Consider the following 27,491-nt stretch of genomic DNA (forward strand, 5'->3'; position numbering starts at 1 on the left):
CTTGTTGCTTGCAGAGTTTCATTTTAGCTGTTTTTCACACCAAATTATTCTGGATACTTGTGTCAGGCATGTGACCCAAGGCTTTTGTCCCAAAGAGTATCTTCTTAAGTAAAAAGCAGCCTTTTTCTAGAAGTTCAGACAAATCGAGGGAAAAACTCTTTCTGAATTGACCATATTTATAACAGTATGGCTAGATAGCTTGGCTCCTTCTGTCCACTGGGTGTAGCTGTTGTCACACATGTTAGGGAGATACGTTAATGTCCCTCCCTAATCTTTCAGAGGTTTTGTTTTTCCGTTCTTCCTAAAAACAGTGAGACTTGGTTTTCTTAAAAGAAAGTGAAGTGAAAAACACAAAGATATTATTAGAAGAGAAATTGTAACTTAGTGGAAATTTTAGAAGTTAATTATGGTCTGGGTACATATGATGTGTGTGAATGGGGCACATGTGTTGAGGTCAGAGGACAACTTTCAGAAGTTGCTTATATCCCTCCACAGAAGGACCTGGGGATCAAACTCTGGTGGGGCCTGGGTAACAAGCACACTTACTCTGAGCCTCCTCACAGGCCCTAAAAGGGATAAGACCAAAGCATGTCTTATTGTTAAAAACATTTTACTATTGAAATATGGGCTTTCTGGTAACTAAACCATCCTCCAAAGACCACCACAATGCTTTTATTAATCTTAGCAAATTTTCAGCTAGCTTTTGTGATTGCAAGATGTTCAGAATGTTTTATTAAAATTAGAGTGTAAGCATTGAAGAGGTTACTGAATACAGGTGTTTTCCTATTAGAAATGTAATTGTCATAGCCACATTGAAATAATGCCTTAGGAAGACATTTGCTCTAATTGCTTTCATAACCCAGAACTCTACAGTATTCCTAGACTTACTCTTGGTTTTTCGAGACAGGGTTTCTCTGTGTAGCTTTGGAGCCTATCCTGGCACTTGCTCTGGAGACCAGGATGGCCTCGAACTCACAGAGATCCGCCTGCCTCTGCCTCCCGAGTGCTGGGATTAAAGGTGTGCACCCCCAACGCCTGGCACTAGACTCACTCTTGACAAGTAGAATTTTGTTTATTCTTACTAGGTTGCTTTCTCAAATATGATCACATGTGAAGACAAATGGTAGATTTTCCCATGATGGCCCTAAATTTTATATCCTTTTTGCTTCAGACTAGACATTGTTCTCCACATGGAGCTGCCATAAAATAATTTAGTTTCTCTTCTTCACCATGAATTCTCTAGAAGAGATAGTCTGACTGCCAGCTTTATCATATTAGCGCTCCTGGGCTTTACATAGAGTGTTTCTTTGACCATATTCTGATTTTGCTTGTTTTCTTTGGGGTTGGAATCTGGCCTCAAACTCTTGGGTTCACTTCTACCTCCCAAATAGCTGGCTCTACAGGCAGGTAGGTGCCACCAACCACACCTAGCCTAATAGTGTAGACACTCTTGTGGTCAGTAGTGATTTACTGGAGTTAGGCAATGAGGATTTCTTGGAAAACAAGATATGGGGAGATCTAGTTCATGTTTTACATGAACTACTAGGACATCTCTGGAACAGACTAGGCAGACTTTATAATGCTTTGTACATTCCCACTGGCTGAGCACTGTATAAATCCTGCCATGGGACTTGTTCATATCCTGCTGTAGAACTAACCTGTCTGATGTCCAACAGTACAGACATAAACTAACTCTGGCTGAGGGAGAGAATTGAAACCATCTCTCATGTACAGAACTGATTTCCAGGAGCCAAATCACCTTTTTCCTTAAGCATTTCACATTTTCATTTCTGTCGCATGGGTTCTTCTTGGACTCTGCTCGTGTCCTTTTGACAATAGATTTTTAAATGGCTATAATCGCCCACCGCCTTCACTAGTGGTATTTGATTGTGGTTTTTGTTTGCTTTTTGATGACAAGGTATCTATAACCCAGGCTAGTCTTGAACTCACTATCTAACCCAGGGTGACCTTGAACTGACCCTCCTGCATCTCATGCCCACGTGCAGAGGTTACAGGCCTGCCTGCACCACCATGTCCGAGTCTTGACTCCTGCCTTTTAAAAGGACCGTTGGGTGTAGGTTGGGAAATACACTCATGCAGCGCTCATTACCACATACAGTGTTCCTCCTGTAAGACTTCTCCCTGATTTCCGATTGTTTTATTCCTCGTTATTACGAGTATAATTAGAAATGCTCCTTTTGTTGCTCAGTGACACATCAATCAAAACTGGTGTGTACCGTTTTGGAACCTGATAATTCATCTAATTCATGGGTCAGAGAATAGGTTTAATAAAGCAGAGATTAAAATGAGATGCAGTGAACCTTGATGCGCTTGTGTAATAGGAAAAGATAGGATTTGGAGAATAATTAGATGGCAAAATACGAAGTAGTTAAGTAAGAAAAAGGCACTCAATGTGGCTATTTAGTAATTTTGCTTGACGGAATGCTTCTATGTCCCCCCGGTTTAATGGTGGAAGCTTCAGTGAACAGCTGCACCAGGCAGATGGGAGCAAGAGCAGGTGGGGCCTCTAGTGTTACAGCGTTTTGTAGCCCTTGGCAACAGCTGGCATTGCCCACTGGGGTGGAGGCTTGTCGTCAGGATATCTCACCCTGTGAGAGCAGCTCCCAGGCCTAAGGTGGCTGCCAGCCTGTTCTTTGGCTCTTCTGAAACCTGCTCTCCTTACTTTTGCCTTCCTATTGCTGCCCCTGCTGCTTTTGGCCACCTGACAAAGGCTCACCCTCTGATTGGCTCAGCCGTGCCTCTGCCCCTTGGGCTATCAAGCTGCTTCGACTGGATGTGCTGGCCTTCCTTCTGCTTCTGTTTTCGTTATGGCACCTCAGATTGTTTCCCTAAAAGCAAAGATTACTGGAGAAGCCTTTTGTTGAGTGGCCATGAGGCATTGGGAGAAGGGAGCTTGGGAGTGTGTCTCTGCCTGGCTAAGCTGAGTGAGTACTTTGCTCACACAACCAGGAAAAGAGTGAGAGTGTGTGTACCCACTGGTCAAACCCTCATGTAAATAAAAGTTCGTGTTTGCACCAATCATAACATTGTTGCCTTTGCACTAGTCACAGGCCATCAGAAAGTGGTCCCCCTCTGATGCAGGTGAAGATGGTTGTAGGGCTATCTGGAGTTCACCAAGGTGTGTGATAGGGAAAGGCCTGGTACAAACTTTTTGAGTCATAGCTGTGGTTGTACCTTCAGAAGCCAGAGCAAGCAGTTGTGGGCCTGTAGTTTCTTCAAGGCATCTGTGGAGTATTTGAGACGGTGGACCCTGACTTAAGGATGGGTTGGCTAGTGGTATAACAGACAGTTATTTTGTTCAAAGTATCCAGGACAGCAAAGAAGAGTCCAGTGCTGGGCTGTGGGGGTGGGGGTGGGGGGTACGCAGGCCTTTAATCCCAGCACTTGGGATGCAGAGGCAGGCTGATCTCAGTGAGTTCGAGACCAGCCTGGTCTACAAAAGCTAGTTCCAGGACAGTCTCCAAAGCCACAGAGAAACCCTGTCTCGAAAAACAAAAAACAACAACAACAAAAAAAAGAGTCCAGCACCTAGGGGGCTTGAGAGATGGCTCAGTGATTGAGAGTCCTGGCTGTTCTTTCAGTGATCCTGAGTTCAATTCCACGTGGTGGCTCACAACCATGTATAGTGAGATCTGATGCCTTCTGTCCTGCGGGCAGAACTCTACATACATAATAAATAAATAAATCTTTATTTAAAAAAAAAAGTCTAGCAGCTGCCAACTAGGGAGTCAAATTTTCCAGTCCCCCCACAGTGTCCACTACATGCAGGAAAATGATTACCAGAAGGGATGTTTACATTAATAATCATACCATTAGCAAGAGTGATTACAACACATTTAATGAGGTGTTAGCACCTGCTGAGTAGCCCAGGGTATGGTGAGCTCTCCTGTCTGAAAAGTGTCTATTGTAAGAAAAATGTAAGAAGAAAATGTAATATTCCAGGGATATGTTTCATCTGAAAATTCAAGAAAATGCTTGGCAATAAAGATTTGGGTCAGCTGGAACAAGGATCCAAGAATTTTGCATTGGGATATTCAATCAGAATTCTGATTCAACTCCAGAATTCCCTTAGATGAGAGGGGAAAGGTAATGGATCAGACATAGAATCTTGTGGAAATAAATCATGGTTTATTTTTACTATTTGTTGTTGTTGCCTTAGTGGTTTGTGTGTTTGGTACACACACAAAATATCTCAGACACTTTCCCATATTCTTCACTCATTAAATAAAAATAAGAATGGGGGCTGGAGAGATGGCTCAACAGTGAAGAGCACTGGCTGCTTTTCCAGAGGACCCAGTTTCAATTCCCAGCACCCACATGGCAGCTCAGAACTGTCTATAGCTCCAGTTCCAGGGGATCTGACATCCTCACACAGACAGACATGCAGACCAATGTCCATGAAATACAAATAAATAAAAATTTAAAAAGGAATGGGTATTGCATTGTGTTTGCATAACACTTTATTAAACCGTGCCTTCATGGATTTGGAGCTGTTTCCAACCATTTTCAAGAATTGTGTGTGTGTGTGTGTGTGTGTGAAAACTTTATTTGTAATTCTCTTATGTTCTAGTATAGCTCAAGTGCTCATAAATGAGGTTAAGGATTCTGGGTGCAGGTGACAGTGGACCCTGGCTCCACCGCTCATTTCACAGGCTACCTAGGGCCTTTATTACTAGGGACTTGGGCCCTAGTGCGGAGATTCAATGAGCCTCCATATGTAATTGCAATTGCTACTCATTGTCAACCTCATTATCTTTAGAAGAAATTCTCAGATGCCTAATTACTTGGTCAAAAATTAAGAACAATCTTGATGGGTTTTTGTTGTTGTTGTTGTTTAAGACAGTTTCATATAGCCAGCAACATCCCTATCTAAAATTCAGCATAACTCACATAATGGATGGAATTTTAAGTTTAAAGTAGCTAAGAGGATAAAAAATGAAATGAAGCTGAAAAGTTAACATATCCAAAATGTTACTGCAACTCACAGTCAGTATGAGAACTAATGGCATTTCTGTCCTCTGTCCTGTGATAAGTCCTTGAGTTCTGATATGTTCTGTATTCACAGCACGAGTCGGTTTAGACGCTCCACATCAGGATAGTGCGGGCCTGGTGCTCATTGTCATGTGCCTGTTGGTTGGTTATATCACTAACTGAGCAAAGTGAAAATAAAACTTTCATGTTACAGATTTCCGTGTTTGACCTCTGTTTGCTGTAAATTGGGGTCCAGGGACAAACCTGAAGAAAACTGGTGACAAACGACTTTTATCTGCCAGAGATGCTTATTTTTCTCCCTGGTGAACAGGATAATTGCAAAAGTCATCGTGTTCTTGCCCTGGAAGACACTGAATTCATTGTCCATGGTGAGGTAAAATACCCTAAAACTTAGTACATTAAAGCAGCTGTAAATGTTTACTCCATCCATGGTTTGTGTGAATCAGGGACCCATGAAAGCTGCCTGAATTCTTGGAGGAATTCGAAGAACAATTTTTCCTATGTTCTGTAGCCGTTTGTTTGTTTTCTCATGAGATGTCAGGTTTGTGTTTCCCCAGCCAACAGTGTAAGTTCTAGTGTGCTCTGGGTTCTTGTGCTGTTTTAATTGTGAACTTTTATCCAAAACACAAGAGAGAGGGACTAATATTGCCTGTTCTGTTTGTGGTTTGTTAAATAACATAGCCACTTAATCCAGTCTGCCCATAGCCTCCTGTTAAGACCTGATCAATACTGACCTGGGGCCAGCTCCTCCTCCGGGCTTAAGACTGAGATCTGTCCATGTTTTGCTTTATGTTCATTGCTACTTTTTTTTTAAAGATTTTATTTATTTTTTATGTATACAACATTCTGCTTCCATGTATATCTGCACACCAGAAGAGGGCACCAGATTTCATAACGGATGGTTGTGAGTCACCATGTGATTGCTGGGAATTGAACTCAGGACCTCTGGAAGAGCAGTCAGTGCTCTTAACCTCTGAGCCATCTCTCCAGCCCTATTCATTGCTACTTTTAAACTGATTTATAATAAAGATAAATGTGTCTTTTCCCTGGAATTTTTTAGAACTAGAAATGTCCAGGAAAGTTTTTTTAAAAACGTTTCTCCTGGAGTCAGTATTTTAAAAATCTTGTCATTGCATTATCACACTGTGCAATAGAAACTTTAACAAAAATAGACCATTTAAAAGTACTTTACAGCCAGGCATACAGCTACATGTTAGTCATAGGTGTGGAAAGCACCACCATCTTGCTTATGTGGGTATTTCTTCCCTAACTAGTCTACAGGCTCCTCCTAAACGTGTTCTTCCACATAACCAAAAAGTCATTGTCATATTCAAGTGAATGAGAAGTCACTTGCTATTATCATGGTGTAACATATAGTTCACATTTCAATTTTCCTAGTTACCATAGAAAAACTGATTTAAAAAAAAAAAATCTTTGACCCAGAATATAACCATGGTCCCTACCTAACATTGCATTGGGTTATGGTATTTGACCCTCCCCCAGTTTTGTAATGTTTTATTTTTGAAGTGTTTGGGCCAGTTGCTTATTGAAATGAATGAAGGATGTTTCCCCTGTACTCCTGACACATCCATTCTCAGTGGACACAAATTCCATATGACTGCCACTAAGACTCTAGGGGACAGGATGAAGGAACTGTTTTCATCTGAGAGCTTGTGTGCCCCTTAGTTCTACCCAGCTGAGTCTGGTGCAGCCAGAAGACTCCTACATCCCAAGAAGTCTTGAAAATGAAGTCCTTTCCTGTGCTTACCCACTTTCTCTAATTCTAAAGCCTAACCCACTTTCCAATGCATGGTACACTTTAATTTTGAAAGCTAATTTCTACTTCCCTCTTAACTCACTGTAAAGAGCTAAATTCTCTTAGCCTTTTAAACATATTTATGCTTTGGCCCATTTACATGTGCACTATATATATATATATATATATATATCCTCTAAACTAATTTACTCATTTAGTTACTTCGTCTTGACCACCTGATTTCAAATAGAAAAAGAATACACAGGTGTTAGACCAGGAGGAGGGAACAGAAGGAGGAGGAGAGCTCATCTTCATATGCTTTTTAAACATTTTCATTTATATTTCTTTTTAAAGTAAATTTTGACACAAATTTTAATTGAATTAGTATCTCTCTGAAGTCATTGAAAGTGATTAAACGTCTTTTTGCATAATGAAGCTGAGGCTCCTATAAGTGTATCCAGCACGTCCTATATATCGGGTGACTGTAGACGGTGGAGAAGGGATGTAAGTGCAGTGTAAGTTGTATTCCAGTTTGCTAAGTTTTATATTGGTCAATCCAGAATCTTGCTGTCATTAGCTTTGACAAATGCACTATGACTCTTTGAGGACCTTAGGGGCTTCCTGTCACCAGTAAACAGTTTGGTGCTCCTATCTCAGGAGCCTGCCGCCATGGTTTTCCAACAGCAAAGCTCTTAGACATTGCAGAGGATGTTACAGTTGAAGTCTGGGGACATTGGTGAGGAGGTGGACCTTCAACAAAAGCCTTCAAAGGCCAGGTGCAGCTGCTCTGCATTATGCACATCAGTGAAGAATCAATGGAAGTAGCTAATATACCCTGACCTATGTAATTCACTGTAGACTTTGGCTCTGCCCTTGCTTCAAAGTAGCAGTGGCAGGATACTATGTGGTACTCTCAAGTGTGGGGTCAGCCTGGGCTACCTAGAAAATTATAGGCCATTCTCGAGTACACAGCGAGACCCTATCTCCCTAGTTACCCATAGAATATAAAAATGAGGCTGGAAAGATGACGCAGGGCTTAAGAGCACCGATTGTGCTTTCAGAGGAACCAGGATCAATTCCCGGTACCTACAAGGCAGCTAACAACTAGTTTCAGGGCATCTGGCGCCCTCTTCTGGCCTCTGAGGGTACTGCATGCATGTGGTACACTTGCATACTCGGTGGAGAAGGGGTGTTAAATCCAGTGTAAATTGTATTCCGGAGGTGTTTTAGAGCCACAGTTTGATAAGTTTTATCTTGGGCATCCATAAACATAAAACAAGACTTTTCTTAAAAAAGAAGAAAATCAAAATGACAATCTACTACAAAAAAAAAAGGTCTGGAGGAAGCAAAACCATTTTTTTGTTTTGTTTGTTTTTTGCTTTGTCATGGGCTTGTCTATTTTATTTTGTTGACTCGGGAAAATTGAAGTCATCATTAAAGTCACCATTGGTTGTAAGTCAATGGTATAATCAAAATTGTGAAACAGCTTCATTATGGATTAAGATTCCTCTTCAGCAGGCTAATAACAGTTGTGTTTGCATAATGCACAGGCATATACACATGCTATATACACACATACAATACACATGCTATATACACACATTCAATCACATGCTATATATACACATACAATACACATGCTATATACACACATTCAATCACATGCTATATACACACATACAATACACATGCTATATACACACATTCAATCACATGCTATATACACACATGCAATACACATGCTATATACACACATGCAATACACATGCTATATACACACATACAATACACATGCTATATACACACATGCAATACACATGCTATATACACACATGCAATACACATGCTATATACACACATACAATACACATGCTATTTCTTTTTGTGTTTATTTTTCATTGAAGGTACATTTTGTTTCCTTATCATGCGAAGACTAGAAATACAAAATTCCTCCTGTATATGAAAACGCATAAATATCCAACCCAAATGGCAAGTGAAATAACTCCTCTGAAAAGAAATATAAAAAGTCCAACATTCCTTAACAGGTTTCTTTCTGATTTTTTTTTCAAGAAGGGTTTCCTTCTACTTAAGTTACCATTTTCTGGTTTTAATTCATTAACATGTATTTAGCTGTATTTATGACTAGTAACAGATAGTGTATATACATGGGTCCAACACCACTGCCCTCTGAGGTGCTTGGCACTGTTAAGTGAGTTCATATCTAGCTTAATCACAGCTCCTTCAATCAATGGCTTCAATATTCCCAGTCTCACTCATTCCCCATTCCAGAACCTTCAGGGCATATTACATCAGCTCTGCCCCCTGGAACCAGGGTTGGAGAGATGGCTCAGTGGTTAAGAGCACTGCCTGTTCTTCCAGGGGACCTGGGTTCAATTCCCAGCACCCAGATGACAGATGAAGACACTGGAACCACTTAGCCTTTGTGTTCTCATGCTCTCAGTTTCTAAGGACCAGAGCTGACCCTTTCTCCAACAAAAACACAATTGGTGTCCATGGGATGCATACATGTTAGCCCTCAAATGTGGACCAGGGTACCACTGTGAAAGATTTTCTGACTGGCCATTTAGCATCAAATGGATCCCTCAATGACAGACTCCATCACCTCAATTTTCTTTTATTTTATTACTAGTTTTGTTAGAACCTTGCTAAGTTTCCTAGGCTGACCTCAGACTTGAGGGTCCTCCTACCTCATGTCCCAAGTGCATGGTAGAGTTGTGTAACCCCAACCTGGCTGTGTCTCTGTTTCTGAGCATCATGAATCATAAGGTACACATCCAAAGGAAGGCTTTAAGTTATTAATGTTTTAAAGGCATAAATATCAGTCCATAGTTGAGGGTTATGATGATTTTTCTTTCTGCGGATATTCTTCAAGTGTGGATGAGAATTTATCAGGAAGAAGTTAAGCTACTTTTTGCATCCAGAAGTTATTTAAAACAAGAATCCTAAGATTTCTTTTGGCTTTTCCAAACTGGTTGCTCTCCTTTTCAACTAGAAATTCAGTCATTTTTCTCTGTTCCATTGTTTTTGTTTTTTGTTTTGTTTTGTTTTAACCAAATTTTATCCCATAGAACTTGATTTAATTCCTTAATTAACAACCTATTTTGGGAATCTTCAGGAAGATTAGGGAAAATAATTAGGTGGCCAGGCATATACTTTTTTTCCCCACTGTAGCTTGTATAAATATGAGCGGAGCTTGCGGGCTTTTCCTCTTAGTGATGCAGGATCAGTGAGACCTAGGTGATACACACATGTGGCATTGCACCCCACAGCCACTGTGTGATAGTAGCTGGAAAAATTCTTACAGCTAAGTATCCTCAGAGTTTCCATCTAAAAGGCACACAAAAGGAGCTCAGACTCACCTCCTTATGAGACACCCCTACACACACGCGCGCGCGCACACACCACAATTCGTAAAAATTACATTGGCCAGAAAGAACCAAGTTTTGAGTTTAGAGTGTGAGCCAAAGCTCTCAGTTCCCTGCATATAAATGGCTCTAGAGAGATGTGAGAAACCACTGACTGTATAAGTGTTCGTGGCATCTCAGCAGGGCAGAGTGTGGGAAATTAATAGTTCAGAGTCAGCGTAAATCCTCCGCCCCGTAGTCCAGTCACGGAGATCCCACGAAGACATGAAGCCGTGAGCATGAGCAGATCGATTCCCGGGCTGGGGGTGCTTTTCAGAGTTTTTCTTCTCCCTAAAGCTGACACAATTGCCTTCAGTTTCCCCAGCTTGAACTCAGCCATCCTGCAAGACAAAGCAGAGCCTGTTGCATAGTTGGGTCTCACTGAACAAAAGGAGAGCAAACCTAGAATGTTGTTTTCCAGATGACTGTGTGTGAGGGAAGACCGCCAATGACCAGTGCCTCATAGTTTACACATCTAGGAAGGAATTAAAAGATCATAGAGCCAACCAGATAGGCCCTGAGCCTGTAGTCCCTGCTACTTGAGAATCTGAGGAGGGTCCCTTGAGCCGAGGAGTTGGAGGCTAGCTCCAAGCAAGATAGTGTGACACTGAAACTCAAAAATAATTTTTTTAAAGATTTTATTTATTTATTATGTATACAACATTCTGCTTCCATGTATATCTGCACACCAGAAGAGGGCACCAGATCTCATAACGGATGGTTGTGAGTCACCATGTGGTTGCTGGGAATTGAACTCAGGACCTCTGGAAGAGCAGTCAGTGCTCTTAACCTCTGCACAAAAATAAATTTAAAAACAAAAACAAGACACAAAAAAGAACGGGTATCAGAAAGATGGGCAGTGTCTCAAAATGCTTGCTGCACTTGCTTTTTTTTTTTTTTAAAGATAAGGCTTTTGTAAGATTTATTGAAATCTATTCACCTATTACCCTTTCTTCAATTATTTCAACATTCTAAAAACTTTCAGGTATGTAAAATACATGTAACTTTGCCAATAATTTTAAATAATACTGGATTCTTCCCGAAAGGACTACCATAAAACTGTTCTGAAACATTAAAAAAAAAAATCCAATGGGACATAATGGGACTACAGCTAACTAGCTTCGGGCCTAGCATAGGAAACATGACCTCCAGATTCAGAGATAGACCCCTGAATAGAGAGAGAGAGAGAGAGAGAGAGAGAGAGAGAGAGAGAGAGAGAGGATAGAGGAGGCCATAACACCCGTTTCTGACCTCAGTGCATGCATCCTGGCACATGTGTGCAGGTGCACATATTCATACACACATACATACATGAGCATACTCAGATACAAACAAATAAATCATTAAACAAAAAACAGACTTCCACACTTCACTTGTGAGTCTTACTCTCAGAGTTCATATACAATAAACGGGTGTTCTCATAGGGTTCTGTACCAAACAGTAGTCCCTCCTTCAAAATGCTCCTTGTTCAAATGTTTCCATCTAAGAAATCTGTGCTATAATACATATAAGGGCACTAAGAGAATTTAGATGCATACATATGCATATGTCTGATTGTATACATTTACACTATATACTCACACAGTGTGAACTTGATTTCCCAATAAATATGTTACTTTTCAGACTAGGAGTATTTGATGATCCCAAATCTGTTTTCTTAACACACCACGGACTGTTGACTATTAAATTATCTCCATCTTGAATCAATTTATAATTTCAGCATATTTTAACATTCCATGTGCATGCCAGTTTACTGCGGGTGACCTGAGTGTGATTCTTGGGTGATAGAGTCCACTTTATAGAACCTTGCAGCCTTGACATCTTGGATTCCCACCCCTCTTTTTTCTGGGATATTGACAAGAGTTCTTATTCTCTATTTACAAGTCTTCCCTGAATGTGAGCCCTGACACTGCCTTGGGAAATGAAGCTAACCTGCAATGCACTGATATTTGAATATATTACACAGTCACAGGTCCCTGATGTACCATTGAGATACAGATATGACCTCCTTACATTTCAGAATTCTATTTTAGTTTTCAGCATGCTGAAACAGATTCAAGGGGCAAAAAATCATGTTCCAGATCATGTAACTAGCCAGTAGCTCTAAAAGGGATACGTCTTGATTTCCAATTGCATCGGTTTTGAAGTCATGAGGCTATTTTGCAGAGCTACGATGCCCACATCAGCACCCTCAGTCTCCTCCTTTCGGATTCTAGTTGTGTTTTCCCAGCACTGACCTCACCGTCCTGTTTGGCTTCATCTTGCCCTTCATCCTGGTCAGGTTCGAATGCAGTGCCTCTGTCTACCACATCCACACCACCTTGTACCATGGGCTTCTCGTTTTCCCATTTGGCAAAGCCTTTGTCCTTAGCTGCTTTGTCATGGAACTTGGATTTCATTTTGGGGAACGTATGGGACCCCGAGTCTCCCCAGTCAGCTTCTGACCACACAGGTTCTGTCTGTGTAGCTTGACTAGTGGTGGCTCGCTGTAGCCTCACGGAGATTTTACGAGAAGAGCCTGTAACCAGCGTGATGGCTCTGCTGTCCAGGTCGCGGTGTCCAGCAGCGACCCCAGGAAACTCAAACACCTCATCCTGCACTAGAGGGGAGAGGAGAGTGATGATTATTTGGCATCAGTCTGTTCAGTAGCAACTCATCATTGTGAGTACAGAAGCCAGGAATCTGATAGGCAAGGTCCCAGAGAAACTGACTAGGGCTAGAATTAAATTAGCAGCAGGTGAGCATGTGAGTGAGCTCACTGGAAAATATTGGATCCCAGGTTGCTGGTTTCCTCCGCCACCTATGTAATAAATCAGATCAGGCCGAATTAATAAATCCAGATTTAATCTGAGCAAAGCATTCGGGGTGACCCCAAGGGAAGAGGAGAAAACCACGAGGGGAAACCACGAGGAGGGGGCATTTAATGCCCTCGGGGGTGGAGCCGCAGATGGCCGGCTTTCTCGGGGGTGGGGTCTGGGATGGGAGGAACAGGGATGGGTGGAGCTTCCCAATAGACAGGTGGAGAGACACAGTGGCAGTGAAGAACGTAGAGTATTACCTGGGGGCAAGGCTGGGCTTCCAGGCAGTGACCCAGGGTTGCTGCCCAATGAGGGCGCCCGGGCAAGTCTCCTGCAGGCCAGAACCAGGAGGTCTTTGCACTGTTTGTGACAGTTGGCTCCACAGTCTGAAAAGACCCCAAAGGTGCCACTGGTAAGTGTGATGCAGGAGTGTCTGACTCAGCTTCTAGAGTGACACAGGAGCTGCTAGCCCTCCCCTCCCCCAATCTGAATTTCAGGGATGGCTCTGGGAAGTTCAGGGCTTTCTTCCAGCACATATTAACTCCAAGAGATCTAAGTGCTCAATCAGGCCAAGAGCATCCTACCCCAAATGTCCATGACTTAACAGGTATTACCTTTGCATTTGTAGCCTTGTTTGATTATGCCCCAGAGCTGAAACAGAAGACAAAGGAATGTCAGGGTGTGGGAAGAGAAGCCTAGAAAGAAAACAAATCCACAGAGGCAGAAGACCTGGGAAGTCAGCTCACAAACAGGATGTAGCTGCCCTGGACACCCTTCCTGCCGGAGAGGAGCCTTCTCCCAGCCCTCCAGCTGTGGTAACAACGTCCCTTGTCTTTCTTGGAACCAAATGGTAGTTGACATGGGAAATTAAAGTTAGTAAGTCAATATGTTGTTTAGACGTTGGTGAGGGACTCTCAATCCAAATGTATAAGAAAACTCACCTGTCTTTCTTCGTAATGCTCCTGGCTGCTTGTGGCACCCTCTACAGGAAAGGAAGTCGTCTAAGCATGCACTTACTAATTCGGATTTTTCCAGGTAGAGAAGGGGCAAATATCTTATTATGCACCATGACTGCAGCAAGGCTGAGGGAGAAGTCAGAAAGGCTCTGACTCTGCCAATCAAGGATGTGGTGACTTCCCCGAAGTTAGCTAGTAGGAAGTGATTGCTAACTAAAAGTGGGCCTTATGAAGGACTCAGCTGCTGCACAAGACCCCAACACATTGGAATAAAATCAGAATACAATCACCTATACTAATGCCCCACACCACAATGCTGAAACTAAGCATTTATTGGACCTTCCCAGGGATCCGGAGAAACAACAGCCAAATTCTCCCTAAATGGCCAGTTTCAATTTGTTACCTACAGCTAACTTCTTAAACAAGAAGGTAAAGGGAACTCATGCTATCAGGTTTTTTTTTTTTTTTTCCTTGTTTTGTTTAGTCGGGCTCTCATAATGTAGCCCAGGCTGGTCTTGAACTCCCAATCCTCCTGCCTCAGCCTCACAAGCAATGATTACCAGCATGTGCCTTCATGCCTGGCTTATTTGCTATTGTCCCCCCACACACTCCTGCTTCCATGCAGAGGGAGGGACCAATCCCCTTTGCTTCAGCTTCTCTCCCTGTCTATAAAATCAACTTCTGCTGCTCAACTCATTGCAAACTTACTGTTTTGTGGAATGGCCACATGGTACCTGGTTTTAGCATCTAAAAGAGTACTACCAAGAATCTTTAACTGGAACTTTAATTTTGTCCTTTGACATGACAAATGCCTCAAGTTCAACAAGGAGTCTTTTTGCAAGCTGCTCAGGGCACAGTCTTGGCTGTGGTGTAGCATCCTGGCAGAAATGAAGATATTCTAGAGAGCCCCATATCCCCTTCCCTTCTCCCCTCAAGCTCCTGAATGAAGCCATGGCTCTCAAGGATCGGGGGCTTCCAGCAATCTCATGCCCAGAGAAGCAAAGGTTGAAGTTCCAGGCCAGCAAGAGGAAGGGCTTGTCTCCTTTAAGAGCATTCCCACAATTCTCTGACAGCTTCTCAGACCACATGACAGGAGAGACTGGAGCTCAGACAATGATGGTTCACAACTGGGCCAAACCACACTTCAACAAGGACAGTTTGGTCATGTGTGATTCTTGCTCTATTTAAGCCTAAACCTGCAGTGTCAGAACTCAGAAGACAGACTTGATGGAGTCTTGCTGTTCCTCTTTCTTTGTTCCTCTTCTCAATGTGGCTGCATTGAATCACCCATTATTTGTCTTAAGTGCCTCTTGAGGTCAAGTGGCTAAGCCTAGCTTGGTGGGGCTCCTGGATCCAAGGTTCTGACCCTAAAAACTCCAGGAACAGTGGGGGCTTTGCCTTCCTCACAGTTCTCAACATTGTGAGGAAGGTGCCCTTGCCCTGCGGTTCTTTCTACCTTCTTATAACATTTGCCCAGGGGCAGCAGGGAGACCAGCACATTCAGTACTAGGATCAGCTCAGTTTAGTGGGCTTAAACTGGGAAAACTCCCAACCTCCTTATGGGTGAGGCTAGGTGCTTGTTGCTTGATTAATAAAATGATGCCGAGAAGAATTGGGCCAATGGCATCCTGAGAGTAGTGGGAACACTGTTCACAATGCATGGATGGGCATCTGGCCCTCAGAGTTACTAATGCAGAGTGACATAAGGGTGTGGGGGTGGCAGCCCCTTTCTCTCCTTCAGCCAAGGCAACTCCACCAGGGGACCCCAGAGAGTCCTTTGATCTTTCACAGTGCCAAGGTCCATGAGAACACACTAAGAGGCAAATGCCTCTAGCAGGGCTGCAGTTTGCCTCTGGATAGGGAAGATTTCCTTACCACAGACTGGCAGCACCTCGGAGTAGAGTGCCATAGGAGACTGGCTGGGGGAAGAAAGTGGAAGTTGGTGGTCAGGTTAGTTACATCTTCTCAAGAGCCCAGAAAGCTTTAAAAATCATCTAGCTGGGGGCTGGAAAGATGGCTCACCAGTTAAGAGCACTGTCTACTCTTCCAAAGGATCCACATTCAATTCCCAGCACCCACATGGCAGCTCACAACTGTCGGTGGTTCAGTCCCAGACACCCTGACAATATCACACAGACATACATGCAGGCAATGATAACCAAGTTATAGTCCATAGAACCACAGAGATTAAGTACAAAGTAAGGGATGAGTAGGGACAGACAGATCTCCCGAAGAGAATAGAATAGAATAGAATAGAATAGAATAGAATAGAATAGATAGTTATGGATGGATTGGGGATGTTGGAAGAGGAAAATCAAGTGGAAGCAAGAGGGGGAAGAAGGCAGAGAACACATATGTGGAGAGTCAGGTAAAAATAAGGGCCATTTGAGGACTAGTATGGAAGCCTAAATCAGTAGAAGCCTCTTAAAATATATACATATATGAAATTGATCTGAAAAAAATCTCCGAATAATGGGGGAGACACAGTCCCAACTGGACATCTCATCACCAAATAAAGCTCCCTGTACCAGGAATGAGACACATTTATTATGTTGTTGGCCAAAGGGGTCCCATGGGAACCCCCAAACAACCCAGGCTATTGCTAAGAGTATAGGTTGCTCCCTATAAACTAATGGCAAGGTCCAATTGCTGAAGACAACACCTACATAGATCATGGAACATAGAGAAGTCTGGTGCCTACATAGAGCCTTCACCCTATGTGCTAGTGTCTTTGGTACATGTCTGCATGCTACTAAAGAAGAAATGTAAACACCAACTCAGCTCCAAACACTTTGATTTACAATTGGAGTCCTGCCTGCAAGATATTCTAGTGCTATGGTGGCACAAAGCTTGTAGGAGTAGCCAATCAATGTCTGACTTGACTCTTTAAGGCTCACTCTACAAGATGGAACCCAACTTGAGTGATCAAGAACTTGAAACTAGACAGGCCAGAGACCTGGGGGAAACCCAATTACTGTGATATTGAAGAAACATAACAATGAAATGACTCCTAAGGACATTCTCCTGTACTCATAGATCCGTGCCTTGCTCAGCCATCATCAGAGAAGCTTCCTCCTGCAGCAGATAGGAACAAATACGGAGACTCACAGTCAGACAATATGCAGAGACTGAGAGGCCTTGGAACACTCAGCCCTAATGGGAAGTTTCCATCAAATCCCTCCCCTCCAGGCTCAGGGAACTCTACATTAGAGGAGGCAGAAAGAGTATAAGAGCCAGAAAGGATGGAGGACACCAAGAAAGCAAGGCCCTCTAAATCATCAGGATCAGAACACATATGAACTCACAGAGGCAAAGGCAGCATGCACAGGGCCTGCACAGGTCTTTGGGATCTATATTATGGCTTCCAGTTTAGTGTTTTTATGGGATTCCTGAGAATTCAAACAATCTGTATCTGTTTCTTGTACCTTCTCTTGGACTCTTTTTCTTCTGTTTATTTGTTTTGTCCTTTTCCAATATGTTATTTTTTGTTTATTTTATTATTATCCCTTAGAAACCTGTTTTTTTCTAATGAGAGACATAAAGAGGTGGATCTGGATGGAAGGCTACATGGGGAGGAAATAGGAGGAGTAGAGGAAGGGGAAACGATAATCAGGATCTATTCTGTGAGAAAAAAAATCGATCTTCAAGAAAAAGAGGAAAGAAAGAGAGGAGGAAGAATCCTTTCCTGCTTGGTGGTGCTTGTGTCTAATCCCAGCATTCAGAAGACTAAGGAAGAAAGGTCTCAAGTTCAAGGTCATCCTGAACTATTGAATGAGATCCCACCCCACCCCTAAAGATAGGGTACCCGAATATGGACATGCAGTACACTATTAACATCATTGCAGAGCTGCTGAAAACAGATATAATCAAGCAAGAGTCCTTACAGGACATGGTTTCCTGAGCCAGAAGGAAACCCTGCCAGGAAAAGGCACTGGGTCAGTGTGCCAGCCAACGACAGCCAAAGGCAGCCCTGCTTAGGTGAGGCTTGGGAGCATTTCCCAGGCTCCTTTGATCTAAGAACATGGGCTTGTACAATACTTGAAATTCTTTATAATATAAAGAACAATGGAATGAGAGTTAGGAGAGCTGTCTGGGGTTTGTGCCACAGTTGCTAATGTCTTGTGACCTTGGGGAACCAACTCTCTTCTCCAACCTTCAGTTTCTTCTTCTATAAAATACGGGGATTACCAACACACTTTCAGTTCAGTTCAGTTCACAATACAGATTCTCAACTACATGTACTGCCTTCCTTAAAATAGAATTTATTTCAAAAGCAGATGGCCCAGGTGCTGGAAAATGGTTCCTGGCATTCTCATAATTCCTTTCAAGGATGTATCTTTAGAGGTGTATTTATAAATCCCTTGAAGATCAATGGACCCTTGGGTATGATGTGAACAAAGATCAAGTCAAGCTATCCTAATGAAATTAAATATATTTTGAAAATTAAAAGGAATAAGATTAAAAGAGTTAATTTCATGCAACCTCTAAAAGTACCAAGAGAATACTTTCAAAAATTTTTAAACTGTTTCTTTTTCTCATCCCCTTGGCACTTTCCGACTGGTAACACACGTAGTGTTATTTATCTCCCCAACAACTTGACAGGTTAAGTAGTATATTGACTATCCTTTTTTGGCTTTTGGCTTTTTGGTTCTTTTGAGACAGGGTTTTGGAGCCTGTCCTGGACTTGCTCTGTAGACAAGGCTTTCCTTGAACTCACAGAGATCCATGGACCTCTGCCTCCTGAGTTCTGTGATTAAAGGCACATGCCACCACCGTCCATCGTACTGACTATCTTTTACAAATAGGAAAACAGACATATTGATAGTCATTAATGACATGGAGTTAGAGGGGGCAAAACTGAGGTTCAAAGCCAAGGTTCCAGACCCGGGGTCCAGAGTTTTGTACTTCATACCAGGTGCAGCAGAGCCCAGCGTCAGCAACTGTAGCCAGATGAGTTGGCGGGAAGACGTGGATCCCAAATGGACCACCTTCCTTCTTGTACTAAACAGGTATCCCCATGTAGGAAGGAAGGAGTCAGCAACAGCAAACACTGTGAGATGGCATAAGTACCTCATACACCACCAGAGGCCAGCTAATCATCTTGATTCTCAGATATGCCTTGGAGAGTCCACTCAGTCTGACCTTTTCATTCAAAGGCTCAAACTTTGCAGGGCAGTGGTACTCGTGGTCTAACTCTGCTTGCATTTTCAGACTTATTAACTTCCCCAAATCCCCATGAGAATAGAGAAACAAGAGACACACTAAAAAGGACATGCATTTGTACACCCAATAGAGATGCTAACAGAAAAGGGATTTCTCTATCCTTGGCATTCATGAAGCAAGCCTGGCTAGGGAGATCTGCGGGCTGCCATCAGTACCAGGAACTGTCTGAAAAGTAGAGGCTGACTCTTACATACCTATTCTCAGAGAGCTGTGTCCCCTTGGTCTCACAGAGCCAGTCCTTCAGGCATGGGATGGGAAAAGTGATTGACAGGCAGCCCAGATGCAGTCAACACTGGGATGCGATGGCTAAATAATACCAACGGTTAAGCTCTGGTAGTTATCATACTTAGGTGCTATGCCACCCTCACCTCTAATTTTTCACTTTCTTTTACTTGAGTACCAATTGGAAAGTAATTAGAGTCCAAGAATCTGGTAAGAGAGGGCTGAACGCTGGCCCCATTACCCGGTGTCAGGGTAGGTATACAACACTGGTTCTCACCCTTCCTAATGTTATGACCTTTAATACAGTTCCTTATGTTGTAGTGACCCCCAACCATAAAATTATTTTCATTACTACTTCATAACTGTACTTTTGCTAATGTTTTGAATCATATTGTAGTACCTGATATGCAGGATATCTGATATTCTATCCCTGTGAAAAGGTCATTCTACCCCCAAAGAGGTCACAACCCACAGGTTAAGAATTACTGGTGTACAGTCTTCATGTGCTGCGGTGGTAAAGGCAGACAGGGCTCACACTCAGAGTACCCTGTGTTTGAGTTCATACTCTTTTGAGGACTTGGGTTAGCCATCCTATACCTCTCCATCTTCATAGGCCAAATGTGGGGAAAAAAAAAAAAAAGCCTGCCTAAAAGGTGTGCTGTGGGGATTCCTTACATCACCATCCAGGGACTCTGTTACCATCATGCATTAAATAAATGTTATTTATTATCATGACTACCTTATCCCCAGTGGTGTTTCTTTTCCCCCCTCTTTGAGTCGGGAAGTATTGAGCCATGCCATGATGGATGTAGTGACTAATATGTTAAATGAGTACTAGAAGGAACTGGCTAAGATAAATGATCCTCTTTATAGCAACTATTAGCAAGAGTGGTGATGGATGCCAGAGCTAGGCTTACACTTCACTTGGCAGATGGTAATAGTAGAAGCTCTCTCTCAAGCTAACGGGGCTCAGCAACCTTCCCTGTCTTGACTGGGGTTACTCTAAGAGCATAGCTAAGCTCACAAATCTCAGTTTTCATTTCATCTTTAATTTCAGGGGACCAAGACACATTTTATTTCTGACGAAAGGAAGAAAATGGATTTTTACTGAGTAAATCACTTCCCTACCTTTCTAAGGTGCTGCAAAAATAAAAACTGAAAATCTCACTTACAAAGCCCGCACAGTGTTCACAGAAGGTCGGCTTGAGATAGTTCATCTCCTGAAAATTATGGATAAATCCTGGTCCCATTTTGCAGTGTAGCTGGGATTTAGCTCTCAGGAAATAAGCCATCATTTCATCCTTGCTAATTAGGCCGTCCCTGTTAGGAAAGTCAAAAAAGGGCATCACTAAGAGGTTGTCACACTCTAGCACTCACCTTCCAAACCCTTGTGACCTAAAGCAAATGAGAAATGTTAACTTTTCCTAAACATCCAAGAGGAGGATGAGTCTCAAAAGACACATGAAGTATTCAAAGCCTCCTCCAATAAGTAGATGCTGTGTGTGTGTGTGTGTGTGTGTGTATCTGTGAGTATGTGTGTGCATACACAAATATTCAGGTTATGTGTGTGTGGTTATATGGCTGTACACATAGCCTGTGTGCTCTGGTTCAAAAGTTATCTTTATTACTGAATAGGAGCTTCCAGAAGGTCATATTTCTAGTCCTCAACTAGTAATAAGGTTGAAATTGCTGCTGTCCTTCTCAACTTTATTCAGCCTAATTCACTGCAGGCTGCTCCCCCACTGACCTTTGCATGTGTGTCCTCCAGACCCACCGCTTAACTAGAGTAAATCCTCCAGATCTCTACACAGAGTGACTCCTCTTCTACTCACTTTCCTGGTCCACCTCTGTATTCTCTTCTCTTCCCCCCCCCCCGGTTTTTCGAGACAGGGTTTCTCTGTGGCTTTGGAGGCTGTCCTGGAACTAGTTCTTGTAGACCAGGCTGGTCTTGAACTCACAGAGATCCACCTGTCTCTGCCTCCCAACTGCTGGGATGAAAGGCATGCACCACCAATGCCCTGCTCCGTATTCTCTTCTTATAACCACCTCGATTGTCATTTGTCTATCAGTAAGGACCAAACACACTGCTCAATCATCTCACCTATTTCTTGGGTTTACAGAAATGCCCAATACTTCCCTTCTCCTCCAATCTCTCTCCATGTTCCTGCTGTCTCTCCAGCACTGGTAGTTCTCTTAGCAACTCCCAACATTGTCAAAGATATCACTCATTAGCATTTTCTGCCATCATTCTACACCACCCAGTCAAGCTCCTCCCACTGCCATCCTACTGAAAATGTCACTGAGGACAGTACTGTGACCTCCTCTCAATCTTTAAAATCGCTGACATCATGGCAGTGTGTGATGCAGGGACATTATTTACTTATTTACACTCTCTTCTCTATGGAGCTTACAATTCTGTGTTGTTCTGCTTTAGTCTTTCCCCTTTTGGTCCCCTTTCTGTTCCTTGTACAGAATCCGATAGTGGGAAGGGAAGTCCTGTGGGCTCATTTCCCAAGTCCTGATCTCATTTCCCTAAATTTCTCACTGGAATGGAATATTACATTGAGCTCTGTCTGGCAACCAGCTAACATTGTGGGGCTGAAAACTCATCGTGCACCTCCAGGCCCGACTGTTCTCACATATTTCATGCTACATCTTCAATAACTTCTAGGCATCTCTCCTTGTACATGCCCCTCAAAATCAACACAGACATGCCAAAGTCCCCTATCTTCCTTTCCAACTTGAATGACCACAGGTTCCCCTGTTTTGATCAATGATGCCATAATTGCACCCCAGACTTAAGATCCTTTTTTCAATCTCATATGCAAAATAACTTGAGTCATACTTAGAATTTATAAAATTAAGTCATCTAGTATCTTTCCCACCCTTAAAAAAACATCCCACAATATCTTCAGACACATGAGACACATGCATCAGTCACAAACAAACACAAAAGTCTTATTGGAAGTACATTCATTTAGAAAGACATATATGCACATACATATGTGCATATGTATAATGAAATGTGTGTGTGTGTGTGTGTGTGTGTGTGTGTGTGTGTGTGTGTGTGTGTAAAAACAATGAATCATACATGCCCCAGGGATCCACTTACTATACCATAAGGGCAATAGGGCAAATGGAGCTAAACCACCAGGCAGCAACCTAGCTCATGTTCTTACATGGCTCAACAGAGAAAGGAGGTGCTTGCTGCCTAGCATATATCCCAGCTTACATCATATAGATCTTCTGATAAATAGTTGCTCCAGGCACAGGAGCTTCCAACTTCCATCAGATGTGGTATAAAGTACTCAAAGATCAAGGAGCTGAAGAAACTCCTGGGCCTGTCTACCATGTCTTCTCTCATATGCTAGGAATTCCAGGAACCAAGAGATGTATGTAGAACCACAAAATAGAGGGAGCTTACTCTGTGAGTTACCAGAAAGAAGAATGTTGGCCAGTCATTCGGGTACTGGACTTAAAGCTGGGGGAAGTTCTGCACAGGAGTTCTTCACCCTGAGCTTAACCCTCAGTCCTCTTTTAGTAATTTTTATTTTGAGCCATGGTTTCACTGATTAAGTTGTCCAGGCCGATACTGAATTCTTTTTCTGTAGCCTAAGCAGGCCTTGAGCTTGCCAAGTAGCCTGGACTACAGGCATCTGCTCTCAGGTTTGTCACTCCTATTTGTCTTGATGGGGGTTTCAGAGTTGGTAGTGAAGCCGTAGAAGTATTGAAAGAAGCCAACAGCTGGTTCATTTGCAAATGGGCACTTGTGTTTAATAGAGATGTGCTCTGCCCTGTGACAACACCCAACGGGTCATGTTTAGAACAATAGGGCATGGCTTGTCAGGATGCAGGCTGCAGGTTTGCCTGCCCCTAGATTTTCTTCTGCTTTAAACTAGAGCCATTGGAAATGACAAAATGGAACTTACTGATCTTTGTCTAGCACACAGAAGGAATCCAGGAAGGGGAAATTGGCAGCTATGCTCTCAAAGTCCTCTTGGGAGATGTATCCATCGTGGTCATGATCATAGTTTCGAAACACAGACTGCAAAGGATAGACAAGTATTCATCACAAGCATGTGTAAGTCAGGCACTAAACTTGAAATAATAAGTGGATTATCCATTCAATCCAAGAGCCTAGGATCTGGTGAAGAGCTGTAAACTCAAAGTTTATTTAACACTATAAAACCATAAGTAGTTTGTGGAGGGCTTGGAGTTTGGAATGTAGATAAAGAAAGATTTCCTGGGGAAAGAAAAGTCTAAACTGAGACCTCAGAATTGAGTAGGAATTAGGTTGGTGAGTTTTTTTTATTATAATGCCATAAAAGTAGAAAATGAAACTTTAGAAATTTAAAATACCTCAAAAATTGAAAATACATGTTGAATTTTATCCCTATCAAAATCCCAGTAAGAATTTTTTTACTCAAATTTAGAAGGAAGAAATGTTTACAGATGAAACAATCAATTCTACAGTTCAAATAAAAGTCAATATACAGTTTAAAAATCATTCAGAATTGTAAGAGAAGAGCACGAACACTCCCCAACACAAATCAAGTATTCTAAGGGTCTACTTGACAATAGGAGATGTGACAGCTTGTGCAGAGAGTCCCCAACACATGCAATTTAAAGCAAAGCATTTATCTGGACCCATCTCATCGAGCAGGCTGCCCCTGCTCAGAAGAGAATCTCACACCCCAAATCTCTACTCCCATCAATCCAATCCTACTTCCTTGGTGACAGATTGACCCAGCTTGGATTACAAAGCTTACCTTTAGCTTAATCAAATAAGGGACAATTCATTTCATTTACGAACTTTTACTAAAGTTTCTTTTACGAAATTCTTATACTCTATAAAAAGTATGGCTATTCAGTCAGGCAGTGGTGACACATGCCTTTAATCCCAGCACTTGGGAGTCAGAGGCCAACAGATCTCAGTGATTTTGAGGCCAGCCTGATTTATAGAGCGAGTGCCAGGACAGGCTCCAAAGCTATATGTAGAAACCCTGTATTGAAAAACAAAAAACAAAAATAAAAAATATTCAACGACATACACTGGAAAAATTTTTATTCAGCTGTTTGAAAAAAAGAAATTTGAAATTTCCATAAAAATGGGTAGATCTGGAAAATGTGATATTAAATGAGGTGACCTAGATCCAAGAAGAAAAAAAAATCACAATTCTCTCTCAAACGTGCAGATCTTAGGTTTGAATGTTTCTACGTCTGTGTGGGTGTGGGTCTAAGCTGGGGAAACAGAAGGAAAATCGTGAGAGGGAATTAGGAGGTGTTGGGAGAACGACAGGATATATGAGACAAAAAAGCAGTAAAGTGGTTACCAGGGGTGGAGGGTACAAACAGAGATAGGGACTGAGGATAGTGGTGGAGGAAGCCAGGAGAACAAACAAAAACAAAACTTGTTTGACAATGCCATAATGAAATCTAATAGGTTATGTGCTAATTTTAAAAGATGCAAGAAAATGAGGGAGAAAAGGATATCAAGAAGGAAGGAAGGAAGGAAGGAAGGAAGGAAGGAAGGAAGGAAGGAAGAAAAGAAGGAAGGAAAGAAGGAAGGAAGGTCTCTACTTCTCATTTTTTGTAATCAGAGCATCCTGATATGTGCAATGCCCTCCTTGGGTCCTTTTGGCCCCCAAACTCTATTCCTCTTTGCCCTGGATTACATGGTCTTCTCAGGCTCTTCCCTCAGCAAAAGTCCCTTCCTCACCACCTTTGTGGTTTTCTTTGGCTTGCTTGGGTTTTCAGTTTCTTTGCATCCTTGCTTAAGGTGCATTTTATTTTTAAATTGTCTGCATGCCCGTGTGCCATGTGTTCATGCACATGCATTCAGGTACCCATGAAAGCCATAGTGGTGTTGCATCCCCTAGCTGGAGTTGCGGTTGGCTGTTAGTCACCCAATGTGAGGGCTGGGAATCAAATCCATGCCCCAAAGAGGAGCAGGAAGTCCTTTTAACCACCGAGCAATCTTTCCAGCACTCAGCTTACTTGTTCTTGAGATAGGGTCCTGTTGTGTAGTTCTATTTGCCTTTAACTCTCTTGACTCTCAGCCTCTCATATGCATCAGCACTATGCCTTTTAACTATTTCTTTCTGCCTCATGCACAACATAAAACCTCTCTCAGCAATTGCCAAATCCCTAGGTTTTCCAACACAAAAAATATTCTTTTATTCTTCTGAACATCCCCTTCCAGGAGAGAGCACTATCTGTCCCATAGATAGTCCATCTCAGAGATTCAATTTTATTGTACTAGATGATGTACCAGTCCAAGACAGCAGGGGTTTAATCAATTTCCAACCACAGACATTGCCACTTCTTCCTCTACGTTTGTGCGTTTGTACTTCTACTCTACTGTGCTCGCCCCCCGCCTCTCTCTTTCCCATCCCTTGACCAGGCTGCCCTCAAACTCACCGTCCTTCTGCCTCAGCCTCCCAAGTGCTGGGATGACATGGGGGCAGCACTGATCTGCTTTTGCTTTCTCCAGGGAGAACCCTGAAAGAACCTTGACTTAGACTGAGTGATGTTTTTCTGACCTCAGTGGCATCATGTGACTGTGTCATAAAACTCTCATCCTATACAGCAGGTGAAATAAACCAGTTTACAGGATAGTTCCCTGCTGTGAAGTAGCAAACTCATCTGGAGTGGGTTTTCCATGAGAAATTCTAATCCCTAAAGTCCTTCTGGTGGCAGTGACGGTGGGGGTGGGTGGGGTGGGGGGGTGGGGTGGTGGTGGTGGCAAATGCCCAGGGAGAAAGCTAGAAGGACCTGAGAATACTTGGGTAAATAAGAAGACACAGACAAGAGACAGAGCCCGACGGTGGTGGTGCATGCCTTTAATCCCAGCACTTGGGAGGCGGAGGCACAGGGATCACTGTGAGTTCTCAGTTCGAGTCTATTCTGGGCTACAGATGAAGTCCCAGGACAGCCAAAGCTACACAGAGAAACCCTGTCTGGAAAAACAAAACAAACAAAAAAGACAAGGGACAAAGAGGTTCTTTCTGATAAAGTCTCCTCTTGTGGCCAATGCAGACAGCATGAGTGTCAGCTGAGGAACTTGTTCCTCAATCAAGCTAAAGTGTTCCTAATTGCCCAAGAGCTGTTTTCATGGTCATCTGATTTCTGGACGCTCACAGAACACTCAGGAAAGAGAAAGAGGCTTTCTAGAACCCTCTGCTTATTCTCCTCCTCTTACTTACCTCAACCAACTTCCTTATGTGTTTGTTGATGATTGTGGGGTCTGGCTTTGGTATCACTCCTGAAGCCCACTCCAGGGGCACCACGGGCTTGTTGGGTGTTGTAGGGGAGGTAGGCTGCTAAAAGAACACACACACATTTTTCAACATTAACTGGACCTTGATCCACCAAGAGAGAAAATTTGATATATAAATAGCAGCAAAAACTTAAGTTTCTATAGTGCTCAAGTGTTTATTTATTAGAAACAGTGTCTCACTATGACACCCAAGTAGAACAGGGACAACATAGACTGTGCTGGGCTCAAATTTGTATAGATCCTCTTGCCTCTGCCCCCCCCCCAGGACACCATACCCAGCTTCACAAGTTTACAAACAAACATCTTTTGTTGATAGAATCTAACCAGTAACTCAAAACATGCTCTACCTTAGTTTGGGCTTTTTGAGACACGGTCCCTTGCTCTGTAGCACTGGAACTTACCATCTCATTGTCTTAGCCTCCCGCTGTTGGAAAGCTATTTAAGAGGATGCTTGAATAAACCATGAACTCCAGTTTCCAGCATGGACTGAGAGCCCTCCAGAGATAACTAGATGTGTCGGTGTTTCATCCTTAATGCCTCGGGTTAGCTAGGAGTTTCCCCAGGTCTGTAGTCTCCCACTCAGGGATGGACCAGGGTTGTTTAATGGCTCTGATTACAGCCCCAAAGACATCAGTCCAGAACAGATGGCCTCTGCAGCATGGGACTGGTACAGGCTGGACCCCAGCAGAGGTGTGTACTAGCACACATGGCTAAAGATATGTTTTGATAATGCACTTTGTTTAATAGCAGCCTGCATTCTATTCTTTTAAATAAGTATTTAAAAACTGTACTTCTGGACCACCAAAACTGCCCATCTGG

At 42.7% G+C, this 27,491-nt stretch overlaps 1 protein-coding gene across 1 annotated transcript in view; it reads right to left on the minus strand.

Moving 5' to 3' along the window:
• Window positions 1–8,656: 8,656 nt before the first annotated feature.
• Window positions 8,657–27,491, minus strand: part of Rasgrp3 (RAS guanyl releasing protein 3) — a 68,009-nt gene continuing 49,174 nt past the window's right edge. The window contains exons 12-18 of the mRNA XM_035448290.1: window positions 26,599–26,715; window positions 23,323–23,438; window positions 20,566–20,713; window positions 13,607–13,643; window positions 13,253–13,378; window positions 12,432–12,793; window positions 8,657–10,535 (exon numbers count right to left, since the gene is read on the minus strand). Of these exons, the coding sequence (XP_035304181.1) occupies window positions 10,527–10,535; window positions 12,432–12,793; window positions 13,253–13,378; window positions 13,607–13,643; window positions 20,566–20,713; window positions 23,323–23,438; window positions 26,599–26,715 (915 nt within the window). The 3' untranslated portion in view covers window positions 8,657–10,526. The remainder of the gene's footprint in view (window positions 10,536–12,431; window positions 12,794–13,252; window positions 13,379–13,606; window positions 13,644–20,565; window positions 20,714–23,322; window positions 23,439–26,598; window positions 26,716–27,491) is intronic.

Source organism: Cricetulus griseus, chromosome 7, assembly GCF_003668045.3.
Source record: "Cricetulus griseus strain 17A/GY chromosome 7, alternate assembly CriGri-PICRH-1.0, whole genome shotgun sequence".
Taxonomy (NCBI): domain Eukaryota; kingdom Metazoa; phylum Chordata; class Mammalia; order Rodentia; family Cricetidae; genus Cricetulus; species Cricetulus griseus.